Source organism: Cuculus canorus, chromosome 1 (assembly GCF_017976375.1).
Source record: "Cuculus canorus isolate bCucCan1 chromosome 1, bCucCan1.pri, whole genome shotgun sequence".
In the NCBI taxonomy this organism is placed as follows: Eukaryota; Metazoa; Chordata; class Aves; order Cuculiformes; family Cuculidae; genus Cuculus; species Cuculus canorus.
The window spans coordinates 154,228,848-154,244,938 of NC_071401.1; the positions used below are offsets into that span (position 1 = coordinate 154,228,848).

The window sequence follows — 16,091 nt, forward strand, 5'->3', positions numbered from 1 at the left end:
CAGGCTGCCCTTAGAGAGCTTTGAGGCTTCTCCTGAGTGCTCTTGGTTAATTTAGAAGCAAGCAATATGTGTAAGTCATTGTAATTACTCCTTCCAGCCGGCAGCGCCATTGATTTATTGTCTCCTCCACCTTTTAAGCCCTATTGCAGGTTTGCAGCTCTCGCAAGGCTTGGCTTACCAAAAATAAATGATCTCTTCTTGCTCTGCTCCTCCTCAGATGGGTGAGAAGCAGCCTTTGCTTCCTGCAGAGAGTCAGGGCAGGATGGAAATCAAATATTTATTCCTGCTCTTGATTTTTCTGTCTCCTAGTCGGATTCTGATCTTTCCATAATGCCTTTAGTTCATGAAGAACTTTATATGGAGGCATTTGCTGTAAGCTTTTAAAATGTCTGGATAAATGATATGAAGTCTTCCTGTGTCCCCCTGCTCTGCCCAAATGGCTGTGAATCTCTTGGAGGAGAGGAAGGTACCCTACAGAAGCTGTACCACCAGGTTGGCCCCTTTCTGCTGTCCCTGAAGTGGCTGGGAATGTGCTGGTATAATCTGGCAGGGAGGCGGAGGGCATCCTTGCCCAAGCATCTCCTGGTGTCCCTTTGTTTCTGCTTTTCCAGAGGGAGAGTTCGCACAGATTTTAGTGTGGGCAGGGTTTCCGGGATTCGGAGGAACAGGTTTTATGCCAATAATCTACACCAGTGGCCAGGCTTGTTCATCCTCCAAAAGCCTCCTTGCAGGACTTGTGCAGTTCTCACAGGAGGATCTTCTGGACCAAGCTCCTTCCTTACTTCACCTCCTCCTCAGTTTGTGACCCCAGCAATGGGTTTGGACATTCCCTCTTCCAAAAGGTGCCATCTTTCCTAATTATGCTGCTGTTATTTGGGCTCACAAGCAGAGGTCATCTGTTGAACCTTTTCCTGATGGGGATGTGAGGGGATCCTCCAGCTCAGCAAAGCCCTTGAGCGTATGCTCCAGCACCTACTCACAGTTACTTTTTTCCTTAAAAAAAATCTCCTCAATTCGGAGAAATTGTGCTGAGAGCTTGTTTTATGTCATTAAATACCCCCCAGAAGGAGCCATGAGGACGATTCTGGCTCAGGAAGGAAACCCCAGTGGCATGCTAGCAATGGCAGGACCCTGAGGAAAACTGAGTCCTCAGGATTTATGCTCTGGTTTCCCCAAATATGGGTGAGGTTGTGTGTTTCCTAGAAGGAATGGGACTCACTGAGGGGCAAATGCATTGTCCAGACCTGGCCATGGTTTGCTCTAGAACAGGCAGCTACAAGAGCAGTGCTGAGGGCAAACCAGCTCATGCCTAGCTAGGTCAGGAACTTATTACTAGTACTTAATTAGATTTGTACCCCACATGAGCTCCTCCTCATCATGATCTGACCTGGAAGCCATCATTTTCCACTGCTTTCTGCTTCCCTGTCGTGGGGATAGGGGTTTCTCCTCCACAGAGTGGTGTTTACCCGCAGCCCCAGCAGCAGCCTGTATCCCATGCTGTGCTACAATGGCATAGGTGAGAGGCGCCCAAACTGTGGCACTGTCCCCCAACCCCCCAGAGTGATATCCAGTTGCTCACGGTGATAATTCTGTAATGCCAGCTGTGGGCTAGCTGTTTCCCTCCAGGGATGCCATCCTGGGCATCCCAGGGAAGGACACCTTGGCTTGGACCAGCTTGTCCCCTCTATGCCCACAGCAACCTCACACCCTGCAGGAGGCTTGAACAGAAAACATCACGTTTATTGTCCACGATCAGCTTTACAAAAGAAACGTCCCCACACAGGCGCGCATCAGGGGTCCCTTTCACAACTGTGCATTAGAGAAAGCGCGTGAGCGAGCGAGGAAGAGGAGGCAGCTTGGCAGGGTGCACGAAGGTCACAGTGTTTCCCACTTGGCACGAGGGCTGTGCCCTATCCCTGCTGTGTCCCCCCCGGCAGGCTGAGCTGCCCCACCACCGGCGGGGGCCCTGCGGGAGGGTGATGCTGGGTGGCAGGGCTGTCCCTTCCGCCCTCTTCACCTCCTCAGGGCTGGGAGGCAGCCATCGCCGAAAGCGCAAAGTGGGACTTGGGGTTGGAGGGAGCACTAGAAGCTGGACACTGCATTGAGCAACCATGAGACCCCTGAAATAACCCTCCCACCCCCCAGACACACACACGGGGACACACACACACACACACTCCCACATATCGAGATGTTGGTGACCACGCAGTGTGGAAACAGCGTATTCTCAGGCACTCCACAGGGAAAATACCAGCCCACCCTTTTGCCCCTCCGAATTCCAAGGCTAGTGGCAGCCCTGTCCCTGGCCAGGAGCAGCTCAAAGTAGGGAACCCAGGTGGAGGCAAGGGCAGCCACTGAATCCAGTGCCCAGAAGACTAGGGGACAGAACGGCAGGGCTCCTCTGGCCACCACCATCCTCCAGCTCGTTTTTTCTTGCTTTTCCTCCCTTTGACAGTGGTGCTGCACTCGCTCCCCCTTGATCAAAGGCAGAGGGAGATGCTTTTCCCCTTTCCCCGTGGTCCCTCGGTGGCTGACTGATGCCCCCCAGCTGGAGGGTCCAGCTCTGCTTCCCTATGCCTCGAAAGCCTGACTCCCCTCAGGCTGCCCAAACAGGCAGCAAAGACAGGGAAAGGGATGCAGGGAGGCAGCGCCGCCCCACCAAACCTTCACCATCCTCCCTCAGCCTCCCCAGGGCCATGCTTTAAAACCAGCATGGCAGGAGAAGAGAGGATGGGGCTGGAGGTGAAGATACTCCTGGCCAAGCCTTTGGGCTCATTTGGAGCACAGGCTCACAAAAAAAGATAGCAGAGCACTAGAAATAAATAAGGAAAGGACATGTGCTCAGAGGATGCCCACAAGCTGGCATCCCACTGAGGCCAGACTGCACTTGAGGCAGATGGTGGTCTCCTTCCCCATTCCCTGATGGGGCTGACAAGGAAGGAACTCTCGCTGTACTGGAGACACCTGCAGGTACGGCAGAGTCCTCTTGAAACACAAATGGGAGAAGGCAAACCCAGTGGTAGACATGCCTGGAGGGGGGACAAGCCACACCACTGGCACAGGGGCAAAAGGGAGGCTGCTGGGGTCCCTGCCTCCCTCCCGGAACACCGGCACAGAGGGGCTTGAGCATTGCCCCAGCATGACGGTGAGGCTTGTTGGCTGGGGAGGAGAGAGAGGGGCTCCCTGCTTCAGGGCTGCCACCAGGCTCCTTGGCACTGGGGAGGGGGTGAGGGGCTTCTCATGCTTTCCTCCCTTCCTCGCAGGCAGCAAAGCCTGCCTTGCTGGCACCCCCAAAAACCTCCACTGCCTGGTCGTCCCACTGGATCACATTGCCTTGGAGGTGGGAGGTGCAGTTGGCCAAGCCCAGGATCTCCGCCGGTGCCAGCATGTGGTCCCACACACTGAACTGTGCCAGCTCCCCCACGAAGGCCTGTGTGGCGTCAAAGCGGCCACCCAGCGTGTCCTGGGAAAGAGTGGGAGAGATGATGGAACAGAGTTAGGGATGGGAGAAGCTACACGCATCCAGGGGGCAAACAGGGAGGGGGCTGAGGAAGAAGTTTGAGTGGAAAGGGAACAAGATGCCCGATGGCAAGGATGGATGGATGTAGGGGGGAGATGCCAGAAGACAAGGCAGGGAGCAAATGGGGGACAGAGAGATGGAGAGAGGGGAAAGATGATAATGAGTGTACGTGGCCTGCCCAGAGGCGGGAGAGATGAGACAGAAGAACCCCTCACCCATGCTGCCAAAGCACCCCACCTGCAATGCACCCTTCCCCTAACCCCATTTGGGGGCTGTCACCCCCAGCCAGCTTTGCACCGGAGCAATACGAACCAGCAGCCCTCAGCAGCACACCAGCACATACCTGCTCCTGGCCTAGGATGATGATGCCCTGGGGCTTGATGGAGTGCCAGGAGGCCAAGTTCTCGCCAGCGCCCCGCTGCTCACCATCCTGATACGCTGACCACTTGCCATCCCGGGTGGTCCATGCCACACAGACGTGGTGCCAGGCCTTGTCTTTCAGGCTCAGTGGCAGCTGGGCAACCTTTGTGAGAAGAGCAAGAGCCTGGCACTCTGTGGGACAGGCAGAAGACCCTGGTGTCTCCCCGACCCCTTGCAGAGCCTACAGTGGTGGCATTCCAAATTCTACAGACATCTGGATGCGCTGCTGCGTCTCTCTCTCAAATCCCACCCCAGCAAGCCATCCTCGTGCCTTCCCACTCCACTCTGGGCTCCTTCCTCGCAGTTCCCCCACTCCAGTACTGCCAGGAGCATCATTTCCCATGGGGGTTAAGCAAGGGAGATGAAAGCAAGGGCTTCCTTCCTCTCCTGCCCCCAATTTGACTGACCTTGTCATTGATGAGCAGTTCCAGGGGGTTGGTACCCCACTCCAGCAGCACGATCTCATTGGCTTGGCTTGGGACAGAGTAGGAGAAAGGGGTACCAAGCCCTGCCTGGGCCTTGGACTTCAGCCACATGCAGATGGTGAAGGCATAGAGCTCTGGCAGGCTCTTCTTCATGCGGGCATACATATAGTTGTTCTGCACTGGGATGGTCACCTTGAAGGCGTCAGGAGGGCTGTAGCTTGGTGGTCCTACATGTCAAGGATTGGGGGGAGAGAGGAGGGTCAGCACCTGTTGTTGGGGTAGGGTGGCTTTTCTCAGGACCCCCCCATGCCATTTCTCGATGGACAAGACTCACCATGTTCCAGCTCCTTCACTCGGTTCTGGAGGGCGTTCAACTCCTTCTCGATGTTGTGCTGCTGCTGGCTGCGGTCAGTGTTTGCAGCCTGGCGTTCCTTCTGCAGGGTCAGGATCTTGGAGAGGAGCTGCTCCTCCAGCTGCTCCATCTTGGTGTGGAGGGCATCACGGGCAAGAGCTGGAGCAGTAGGCACCGAGCCATTGGTGCGGGTGGGCAGCTCCTGCTGCACTCGGCAGCAGCCGTGATGGAGGGGAAAGGAGGGAGAAAAGAGAAAATTCAGTGTGGTGTCGTCTAAGGACATGCCCAACTGTGGGGAAAGCTGGGACAATAGCCCCACATCTGCACTCCAAGAGCCTTCAGCTGACATTGTACCTCCCCTCTCAGAGTGTGCATCGAGTTTGTCACTGCAAAATGAGCCTTTGCTGCTCTTAATGACTTTCTGCCGCTTCAGAGACCGAGCAAGAATAGGATGCACAGGTGCTCAGCTCTGATCCTGGGGTCAACCTTCCACAACGAGGGAACAATGCAGGAAGAAGCTTTGAGCTCCCCTCCCTGCCACTCATAAGGCTGCTTCACCAAGGCTGGGGTGTTAGCTTCACATGACGGGGCTGTAATCCTCTTAGCCCAGCTCAGCTGGCACACGGGGGGGGTGTGCACACGTGCGAGGTCAGGCAGGTAGCTCTCTGTAAGCATAAGCCAGCCTCTCCCAGGCCACTGGGATGCCACAGAGAAGCGGAGCTGCTGGCCAGGCTGTCGTGTCTCTGATCCTTGAGACATGACCCATTACCTGGGGACATCAAGTGTGTCTTGTCCCATCAGGGTTAAAACCCAGACCAAAACTCTTCCCTTGTCTGATCCAAAATGTGGTGCCTGGTGAAGATGCTCCCAGCCACTACTGTGCCCTGCAAAGAATCTAAATCCCACCTGACTAGGAAACCTCATCCTGGCTGGAAGTAAACCAGGCTGGAAGGAAGAAGGTAGTCCTTTACCACACTCCTGGTGTTTCTCTGTAAATAGCAGCCCTCTGCTTTCCCTTTGTCTTTGGGGTGCTAGGCTCTATGCCATGGGCTTGGAGAGATGATTACCACTTTCTATGCACTGCCAGACCTTCCTGAAGGTGCTGGAGTGGCACTGAGAGGGGTCGGCACAGCTCCTTCAGCCATGGATATTTGTGCAGCTTGTGCTGGTGGGAAACGGGGTGATGCCAAACCTGCTCATCTGGACAGATCACTCCCTGGCCTTGGAGCTGGCCTGGAGGAGGTCACCGCACCCATCTGTGGTTGCGGCTTCCAGCTTTTTGTTCTTTCCTGTGTTCTGCTTTTTCAGGATGGAAAGGAACTGATGATCATGGACGCACAAACAAAGAAGGAGATGCCCCCCCATGTCACCCCAGTCTTTGCTACCCATCATGAACAAGAAGGGAGGAGAAGGCAGAAGGAATTTGTACTATTCCAAATTGCACATCCCATGATTTGGAAAAAAAAAAGAAAGCCCTCCAGGAGTGGAGCAGCACTGTGCACCATGGGTAGGTTGTTTGGATATGCTGACCCAAAGCCAGAGCCCCTCAGTACCAGATGAGCTCCCCAAGGATGGTGAGGAAGGCAAGAGGAGGAGAGTCCTAATGGGCAACATGCCACCTGATCCATGTTGAACCCCCAAGCCCATCCCTCCAGCTCCTTCACTAATATCAGGATTTTTCCTCTAAAGAAAAAGAAAAAAGAAAAAAAAAATTAAAAAAAAACGCAAGCAGGATATTATCAATCTGTGCCTGAAAGCCGTTGGAGGTACAGGATGCAGAACCAGCCAGCACAGGAGGATTGCTCTGCTCAGGCACCCCTGCAGCAGAGTCTGCCTTTCCAGAGGAAACCCAGGTTTGGCTGGGAAGGATGCAGACTTGGTGGATGGGAACAGCAGGGAGAAGGTAGCAGGGAGAGGGGGAGAAGGAAGGTGGTGTTGGTGTGAGCATGAATGGCCCTGCACCAGGCAGGAAAAGTCAGGCTGCAACCAAGAGAGTGACTCCAAGACCCTGGGCTCTGGAAAAGCCTCCAACAGGATCTTCCAAGACAAACCCACAGGTTTTGTAAGGAAAACCAACACTGAGAGCCAAAATCAAGTGTGAAAAGACAGGTTGTGCAGCGGGTATCTGCCAACACTGACCCCACACCAAACACCAGCTCTCAGTGCTGGCTTGTTCTGAGGCTGCTGGGGATGCTATCATAGAGAGCAAAACTCCCCTGGGAAGGGAAAAGCACTCAGCAAAGAGAATCTTGCCTTTTGTTACTGTAAATCAGGGAGAGATTAGCCAACGGGGAGGGGGCTTTAGCCCTTTTTTTAGTGGGGTTTCCTGGGTTGCAGCAGGCTGAAAGGCAGGGGAGAGATGGCCTGAGGGATGGAAACACAAGTGGAAAGGTTGATTTCCATCTTCTTGGCAGGGATAATTCCCACTAAGGGCTGCCCATGCTTATATCCAAATAGAGCCAGCTGGGTTGGCAGGGGGCAGTGCAGGTGGGATGGAGGGTCTCCTTCCCCTCTTTCGTCTCCACCCCATGGGCTCCGAGAGCTTTTCTTATCCCTTCAGGCCGCCTGGCTGCTGCGGAGGCTGGCACGCTCCTGTCTGCTGCACGCTTTGATTGCTCGAGCTGTGGGTTTGGAGCCTAGTCCTTGCTTTCATGCACGGCTCCATCTGTTAATGACAGAAAAAGAAAAGGCTGGGAGCTTTTGTCACTCTCGCTAGCCCCCGATAGCCTGCCCTACATTATTCAGTAGTGACTGCTTTTTTTACCTCCCCCTTCCTCCTGCTTTTCTGCCTGCTGCTATTTTCTTCCCTCTGTAACTTTTCTCCCTAGGGCTTTTTCATTTCTCTGGCTTCGGAGCATCTCCTGATGCTCCACTCCATGCTCACACATGCTATCTCTCCTCTTCTCCCAATTCCTTTCCCGAGTTTTTCCCTCTCAATCCCTCTCTCTACCTCTTCCCAGATCCTCCAGCCCTGCAGCCAGGACACCAGCAGCCAGACCCACACTACTGCCTAAACCACTGCTGGCCCTATATTCCTCATGGCAAGGGATGCAGCCGGTCCCCTCATCCGGCAGAGTTTGGGGTCCACCCTATCATCCTCACAGCCAGACCATGGCCAAACAGGAACCCGGACCTCCGTATTCCACATCCCAAAGCCAGGACATGCCAAATGATCTCCCTGGTGCTGAGCTGGGCTGCATCCTCTAACCGTCCTCCGCATCCCTGAGTTGTTGTTTGAGCATCTTTCTCCCAAATCAAATTATTTGCCAATTTATTAATGCCAGCTGTGCAGCTGTTATCTACCAGTGACCTTTGGGGAGGGGAGAGAGGGGGAAGCGCCTTCTCTTTGGCTGTTCAGCAGGCGCCTGGCTTCCCATCTGCCACCGTGCAGGCAGCAGGGGAGTGGGCAGCGGGTGCGGGGGAGGCTTGTTCAACGCATTTTGGCCGCCAGAGCCGGCAGAAAAGATTGAAAGATGCCAGGTAATATTAATCACATTAAATGTCAGCGTCTGGCGGGGGGTGGGGAGGGGGAGGCAGGAGGCTGGGGCAGCCACGTCGGCGTGCGCTCACTCGGGCTGTAGCCTTCAGTTGGCAAACTCACTTCGATTTATATAAGGAGATCAGGGCTTCATTTACTAATGCACTGGCAAATCTGGGCCCCGCTGCTCCCCCTCGGCTACCAGCACACGAGTGCCCACCTTAGCTGCTGGGACAGGGTGGGCAGGACCAGAGGACGACGTTTGCGGGATGATGCCCTGGCACATCCCAGGAATCATGATGCTGAGTTGGGTACGCGCACACAGCAGCCACATCCCCTTCCCTGAACCCATGAATCCTCCCCTCCTGCCCGACACAGGATGCTCAGTGCTGTGGGACGGCACACCCGCTGCACCAGGCGTTTTGGACCCTGTCAGCTTTTCGTACCCTTTCAGACCCAGGTCTAGGAGGGACTGTACAGGGTGGGTGGTGAGCAGGGATGCATTGGCTTTTCTCCCCTTCTCCTCTTTGCAAGAGAAGAGCTTGCTGTTCATTCCCCCTCAAACCTCACTTGGCACCCAGGGTTTTCCCAGAGATCTGGGGATCTCCATCCCCTCTCTGCCAGAGACAGTGACAGGAGAAAGGCAGCCAGCTCCCTCCCATGCCCATACCTGCGAGTTTCCTGCCAGGAGCCTGGTCATCAGCCACAACAGCACAGCCAGGCTGGCATGGACACACGCAGACTGAGAAGCAGACTGTTACGGCTCTTTCAAGCCCAGGTTCTCAACAGAGCCTGTCAGATTGTCCTCTTTCCCGCTCGGGCTCCTCTCTGAAGGACAAGGAGGGCATCTGCACCCCAGCACAGCCCAAGGGGCTGAGACAGTTCCTTCCTCCCTCTGAAACCACTCCGTTTCCATTTACAACAGTAATTAAAAGCCCGGGAAAGGAGCATCTGGGCCTGCCAGCTCTGCTTGCCAAATGCGCCTGAGCATACGGACACGAGCATGTGTGGACACTGCGGAGGGATCCCTCAGAACCAGGAGGAAAAGGCTGAGCCAAGCTGCTGCACATGAGGAAAAAGCAAGCAATGCCTTGGAGGGGGTTAAGAGGAGGTGAGGGAAGATGTCCCTTTGTGAATACTGCGCCTGCGCTAGCTCATCCAAGCTGACATGGCAGGGGCAAAGAGTGAGCCCATGGGAGCCCTTCCTGCATCCCCCCACCCCCCAGGAAACCCTGCTGCTGTGCTATAAAAATTAAGAATTAAATGACTTAACAGGTTTTTCAGTGCATCAATAAATCTTGTTATGCCTTACAGCCAGGGCCGACAGTGCCCAGATTAGATCAGCGATCTTTTGCCGGACCCCTATCCGCAATCCTGGCTCCAGAGCCTCCGGCAGTAATCCTAGCTGGGAAACCTGCTGCCGGCTGGAAGATGCCCTGGGACACAGCCTTCCCAGGGGAAGGCCCATGGCTTTTTGTATCATACTTCTCCCGAGAGTAAGCCACCATGGGCTTTGCCAGCATTTCCTCTCTTTCCCTCCCTCCTGCTGGATTTCACACAGCCTCTGGCATGCTGGTGGCCACCTTGGGACTGTCCCCACCCAGGGCACCTCCTAGGGCTACCACCACCACCATTTAGGAGAGCTGCTGGTGCTGCTTCCCATGCTATGGGGGACTCTGGGAAGGTTCCTGAGGCCAATAGTCTGAGCCACGCGGGATGGGGAGGTGCAGGTACCCCACCATCAAGTTTTAGGTGTCTATTTATGTGTAGGGGGGCAAAGGCAAGCCAGAGACTGGGGCAGGCACAGGAAAACATCACTTAACAGCCAAGGTGTGATCCCAGGGCCAAGCCAGCCAGGCTAGCACGTTACAGCAGGCTGGAGCCAGGGCAGCCAAAGTCCAGCCTGCCTGCGACACGCTGCCCTGTTTTTCCAAACTGGCAGGGCTCGCCAAGCCAATGAGATGCTGCATCTGCCCTGCAGAGTAGCCTTGGGATCCTCAGGTCTCCAGCAGCATGAAAGGGAGTGTTTTTGGCAATGCGCTGCTTGGCTTCCTCATCGGTATGTGTGTGTGTAAGCCTCAACCCAGCACCGATGCAGGTTCCCTGGGCCCAGAGCCTGCTCTGGCTTTTGAGTGCTTCACCCTCCTCCACCTCAAATCTACCACCAGAAACTCCAGGAGAAGGGCCAGGGCAGCTCATGGGTGATACTGCCCCTTGGAGAAGAAGGAGAGCATGGCCAGAGAACAGCTAAAGGCCCAATGCTTCCCAAGGTTCAAACTGATGTACTGGGCACCATCCCACCATGCATTGCCTGGTCCTCATGAGGCTTCTGTTTCTCCCCTTATTTCTGAGTGAGCACATCTGCTGCCTGCATATGCATTTCTTGGCCCAGTTGTGTTATTCCGCCCTTGGGAATCTGTTTGTTTGGGGCTGCAATGGGTTTCCTGGATGATTCCGTCCCTCCCTTTGGCGGCACGGGGCTCTGGGCACGGTGCTCAGCTATGCTGCACATCTCACTCCCCATGCGTGCCTCTTGCTGTGCACGTGTGCACATTACCCTGGCAGCTCACAGGCATTTCCTCCGGTCTCCAGTTTTTTCCCCTCCCGTGAGCATGTGTTTACTTGCCTTTCCTCACCTTTCTGTCCCTGTTCATATCTCAATCCATGACAATAACCCTCTCTCCCAGTCTTATTTCTCAGCCCGCATCATTAGTGGCTCTGAATTTTCCACCCATGGTCTGCTGCTACTGCACCCACGTGGCTGCCGTGAGGGGGGCAGAAGGGCAAAGCCGAGGAGAGGGACTCCATGGGGTCCTGGGGTGCTGCCATGAGGTGCTGCCTGATTCCCCTCTCCCAGCTCCTTGCTCCGTGGAGGAGTGGAGAGTGCAACAAGGAACCAAACTGGAAGATAAGGAAGTTGCAGACTTGTGTGAAGCTCCTTGCAGGTGTCCAGCAGACCTCAGGGGACAACACAACACCCAGAAAAGATGGGACACCTGGAGCAATACCCCCAGGGAAAGCAGACAAGTTCCCCCCAGCAGCTCCCATGCGCCCAAACTACTGCCCTGCACGTATGCTGCAAATTCTGCGAAGGTCCATACAACTGCTGAGCCCACATCAGCCCAAATAAATCAATACGCACATGCACCCTATAGTCAGCCCCATTCCAGGGGTCACCATTAGAGCCTTTGGTGCCTCTAGTTTGCAGCTAGGCCAGGGCTCAGCCCACTGGTCACACGCTGCACGGACGCTACAGAGTAGGGACCAAAAGCCCATGTCCTGAGCGCCAACAGCCTGATGCTGCAATGATGGGCACAGCCAGTGGCTCCGGCTGGCCTGTTCTCTCCAGCTCCTATGAACTGCACAGCGGAGAGGTGATGCACTCACGGCAGGTGCCACTGAGCTTTATTTGGTGAGATGTCTTATTCATAACTGCAACAGGATCAGATGGGACTTACCTTTCTGCTAAAGGACAGCTGAGAACCTGATGCCCTTGCCCCAGTAGAGGCTTTGGTGAGTGCTATGGGGCAAGTGAGTACCTGGATGCAGGCTGGGGGAAAGCAGGGCAGCCCTGGGCCCTTGGGACCACCCTGCATGGAGGGAAGAAAAGGAGGCTGAAGGCAAGCCCCTTGCCCTGTGCAGAGATCTTGGAGAAGAGCGGTGTGAGGACAGCCTTCCTGACACCACACAAGGGGGATGAGCTGTTTTGAGGTGCAAGTGGCAGTATGGCTGGGGAAAGGATTGTAGGGACCATCCCCGCTCAGACCCCTAGGAACATCTTTCCTCTGCCTAGACCCGCAGGAGCATATTCCCCCAGCGGGAGCATCTCTCTCCTAAAACCCTGGGAGTACCTCACCCCAGAGACCCCAGAAGCACATTCCCCCATTGGGAGCATCCCCTACCAGACCCCTGGGAGCATCTTCCTCTGGCATCAGCATCCCCCTCCAGACGCCTCAGGAACGTCTTTCCCCAGGAGCATCACCTGCCTAGATCGGTGGGAGCGTATTCCCCCTGGGGAGCATTGTCCCCTAGACTCTCAGGAGCATCTTTCCTGGCAGGAGCATCCCTTTCCAGACTCCAGTGAGAATCTTCCCCAGGGAGCATACCCACCTATTTTCCCTGGCAGGAGCATCGCCCCCGAGGAGCATCTTCCCCTGCCAGGAGCATTCCTTTACAGATCCCCTGGAGTATCTTTCCCTGGTGGGAGCATCCCCCCCGAGACCTCCAGGAGCATCTTTTCATAGCAGAAGCATCTTCCCCTGACCCTCAGGAGCATCTTCCCCTGTCAGGAGCACCCCTTTCCAGACCCTGTGGAGCATCTTTCCCAGGCAGAAGCATCCCTTTCCAGAAACCCTGGAGTATCTTTTCCTGGAGGGAGCATCCCCCCCCCAGACCCCAGGAAGCATCTTCCCCCAGCGGGAGCATCCTCCCTTGTCAGAAACATCTCTTTCCGGACACCGGGAGCATCTTTCTCTGGTGGAAGAATCTTCCCCCGGTGGGAGTAATCTTCCCCTTTCAGGAGCATCCCTTTCCAGACTCCCAGGAACATCTTTCCCTGCAGGGAGCATCCCTTTCCCTGCAGGGAGCATCCCTTTCCAGACCCCCAGGAGCATCTTCCCGGGTCAGGAGCATCCCTTTCCAGACTCCCTGGAGTATCTTTCCCTGGTGGAAGCATCTTCCCCCGGTGGGAGCATCTTTCCCTTTCAGGAGCATCCCTTTCCAGACTCCCAGGAACATCCTTCCCTGGCGGGAGCATCCTTCCCTGGCGGGAGCATCCCTTTCCAGACCCCCAGGAGCATCTTCCCCTGCCAGGAGCATCCCTTTCCAGACTCCCTGGAGTATCTTTCCCTGGTGGTAGCATCCCCTCCAGACCCCTAGGAACATCTTCCCCGAAGGGAGCACCTTCCCCTGCCAGGAGCATCCCTTTCCAGGGCATCTTTCCCCGGCAGGAGCATCCCCTTCCAGACCCCCGGAAGCATCTTCCCCGGGCGGGATCACCCCCCCCCGGCTCCCGGCAGCCCCGCTCTCACCTCGATGCGGTCGATGCGGTCCTGCAGGGCTCTCACGGCCTCCTCCAGCTCCCGCACGGCGGGCGGCTCTGCGGGCGGGTGCCCCATGGTGCCGGGGCGCGGGGCGGCGCGGAGCCCGGCGGCGGCGGCGGCAGCGGGGGGGGCGGGTGGGTTGCTCCTCAGGCCCCCTTCGCAGCGGCTGAGCTTCCCGGTGAGCTCGCGGATGGTCTCCTGGTCCATGCGGATCCTCTCCTTCTGCTCCAGCGCCGTGCGGCGCAGCTGAGCGGCCGCGCTGCGCAGCGCCAGCAGCTCCTCGGGGCCGGGGCCGCTGTCGGGGCACTCGGCGCTCAGCGGGGTGCACACGAAGCGGCTAAAGAGCGGCGGCCCCCCCGGCAGGCGAGGCCCCGCGCTGGCCAAAGCCTCGGCGGGGCCGTGCAGCGCCCCCAGCCCCTTGTCGCCCGCGGGCAGGAGGGCGGCGGCGGCGGAGTCATTGTCGGCGGCGGGCGCGGCGGGGCCGGTGCCGGTCGGGTGGACGCTGGCGATGATGCAGATGATGGCCCCGAGGAAAGCCAGCATGCCCGCCGCCAGCAGCACCGCCAGAAACTTCAGGGTGGCAGCGGCGTGGGGGGCCCGAGCCCGCGGACGGCGAGAAAACAGAGCGGGGGGGAAGGAGAGATGGAGGGATGGACGGGAGGACAGAGCGGAGGGAGCCGGAGGGGAAGGACGGGACCGGCGGCAGCACCGGCCCCGCTTGGCCGCGCCGCGCTTATAAACGCCGGGCGGTGCCGCACGCAGCGCACCGCCCCCGCCCCGCCCGGCTCCGCCTTCTTAGGGACCCCCCTCCCCGCACCTAGCATCCCTCCTGCTCCAAGCATCCCTCCCCGCACCGAGCATCCCTCACCACACAGAGCATCCCTCCTTCACCGAGCATCCCTCCCCGTACAGAGCATCCCTCACCACACCGAGCATCCCTCACCACACCGAGCATCCCTCCTTCACCAAGCATCCCTCCCCATACAGAGCATCCCTCCTCGCGCAAAGCATCCCTTTCTGCACCGAGGATCCTTCCCAAGGGTCCTCCCAGCCCTGCCCTGTTAGGCTCCCCCTTCCCCGAACTGCTCATCCTCCCGGCTGCAAGGGGCCCGGGGGTGGGAGGTGAGTGGGCAAGGGGCGCTCTGGGGACACCTGGGGATGAGGAGGTGAGGGGCACCCAGGGACGGGGGCAGCTTAAGCTGAGGCTCGCTGAAATCAGCCTCCAGCGAGAGGATGCTCCTCTGGGACAACCCAAGGGAGGATTTTCCCCTGCGATATGCTTAGGCTGAAAGGAAAGGGCCCCTCGCTACCCTGAGGATCAACACCTCGCAGTCAGGCGTCCCTCGAGAGGGCCTTTCAGGCTGCCGGTGAGCCTTTCCCTCCTTGCCTTCCTTTGAAAAATTAAGCCTTCCAACTCTTGGAAATTCCTCCTCTAGCAGGGTGATGGGGTGGCTGTTCTGGTCTTCCACCCCAGACATGAGTGTTGCAGAGAGCAGCCATGGGATGCTTCACTCTCTGCCCCACGTGCTCACACCATCCATTTGGGAAATAAACACTTACATTTCATCTTCCTGTACCATCACTTTTTCCTAAACCACACATAAAGAAGATACATCAGACACCTGCTTTCTCCTTGCTCCGACAGCGCACTCACCCAGCGGACAGAGGCCACGCTGTGCTGTCTCCCCTCCTCAGGCACACCAGGGCCTCAGCTCCACAGCCCAGCTGAGGAAAGAGGAGCAAAAAAACCCATCAATTTTAAGCTCTTCTCAGTAACGGCAGGAAATTCCTCCTAGACGGCAGGGAAGCAGCAGCATGTGTGTTTAAAACAGCTCCAGAGCTGGATATGAAACATCGGTAAAGATTACAGCTTCTCCCCTCCCCGGCGTGTTTGAGTGGATAGTGAGGGAGCTACAAAGGCTCTTCAAATTCAGCTTTGTGTGAGCGCAGGGCATGGTCACCCCCTTTCCCCACAGAGCACATCGCATGCCCAGCTCCTCAAAATCCTCCCCCTGGCTTGGGAGGCTGAGGGAAGGAGGGAAGGAAGTTGAATGGGACAGTTTAAGGAAGAAGGAGAACTGGGGTTGTTTAGCCTGGAGAAGAGGAGGCTGAGGGGAGACCTTGTTACTCTCTACAACTACTTAAAAGGAGGTTGTGAAGAGGAAGGAGCTGGCCTCTTCTCCCAAGTGACTGAGGACAGGACAAGGGGGAATGGCCTGAAGCTCCGTCAGGGGAGGTTCAGGTTGGATATCAGAAAAGAATTCTTCACAGAAAGTCATCGGGCACTGGCAGAGGCTGCCCAGGGAGGTGGTCGAGTCACCTTCCCTGGAGGTGTTTAAGGAATGGGTGGTTGAAGTGCTTAGGGACATGGTTTAGGGAGTGTTAGGAATGGTTGGACTCCATGATCCAGCGGGTCCTTTCCAACCTAGTGGTTCTGTGATTCTGTGAAATGAAGGGAACCAAGAGGGAGAAGAGCAGAGGTGTGGGGAAAAGGTGGATGTGGAAAACACCCAGCAACAGGCACCTGGCCCTGGCAGTGAGCACTCCAGACAGATGAGAGCTCAGAGCACTGGAACAAGTGGGTGATGGTGCAGGGCGAAAAGAAAATGGAAACCTGCAGCCCACATCATAAAAAGAGACAATTGGCCTCCGACCTGCTCCTTCCTAGTGCTGGCAGGGGATTGTAGCCCTCTGCATGCCCACTCCTGTCAGTGGCCAGGCAGGAGTGGATTCAAAATGAACCCGTGTGGGTGCTGGACCAGCCCACCCTACCTCACAGGGTGCAGACTGAGGTGGGAAGGGCCTCCTTTACCTGCGTGTCCTGTGAAAAAAATGCCATATGAGGCTTTTCGGG

At 56.7% G+C, this 16,091-nt stretch overlaps 1 protein-coding gene across 1 annotated transcript; it reads right to left on the minus strand.

The window, feature by feature from the left end:
- Nucleotides 1-1,724: 1,724 nt before the first annotated feature.
- Nucleotides 1,725-13,970, minus strand: NPTXR (neuronal pentraxin receptor). Its single transcript, XM_009568454.2, has 5 exons — nt 13,226-13,970; nt 4,700-4,922; nt 4,348-4,592; nt 3,864-4,043; nt 1,725-3,463 (listed from the first exon to the last, which is right to left on the minus strand). The coding sequence occupies exons 1-5, from the start codon at nt 13,778-13,780 to the stop codon at nt 3,239-3,241; spliced, it is 1,428 nt and encodes a 475-aa protein (XP_009566749.2). The 5' UTR covers nt 13,781-13,970; the 3' UTR covers nt 1,725-3,238.
- Nucleotides 13,971-16,091: the final 2,121 nt, after the last annotated feature.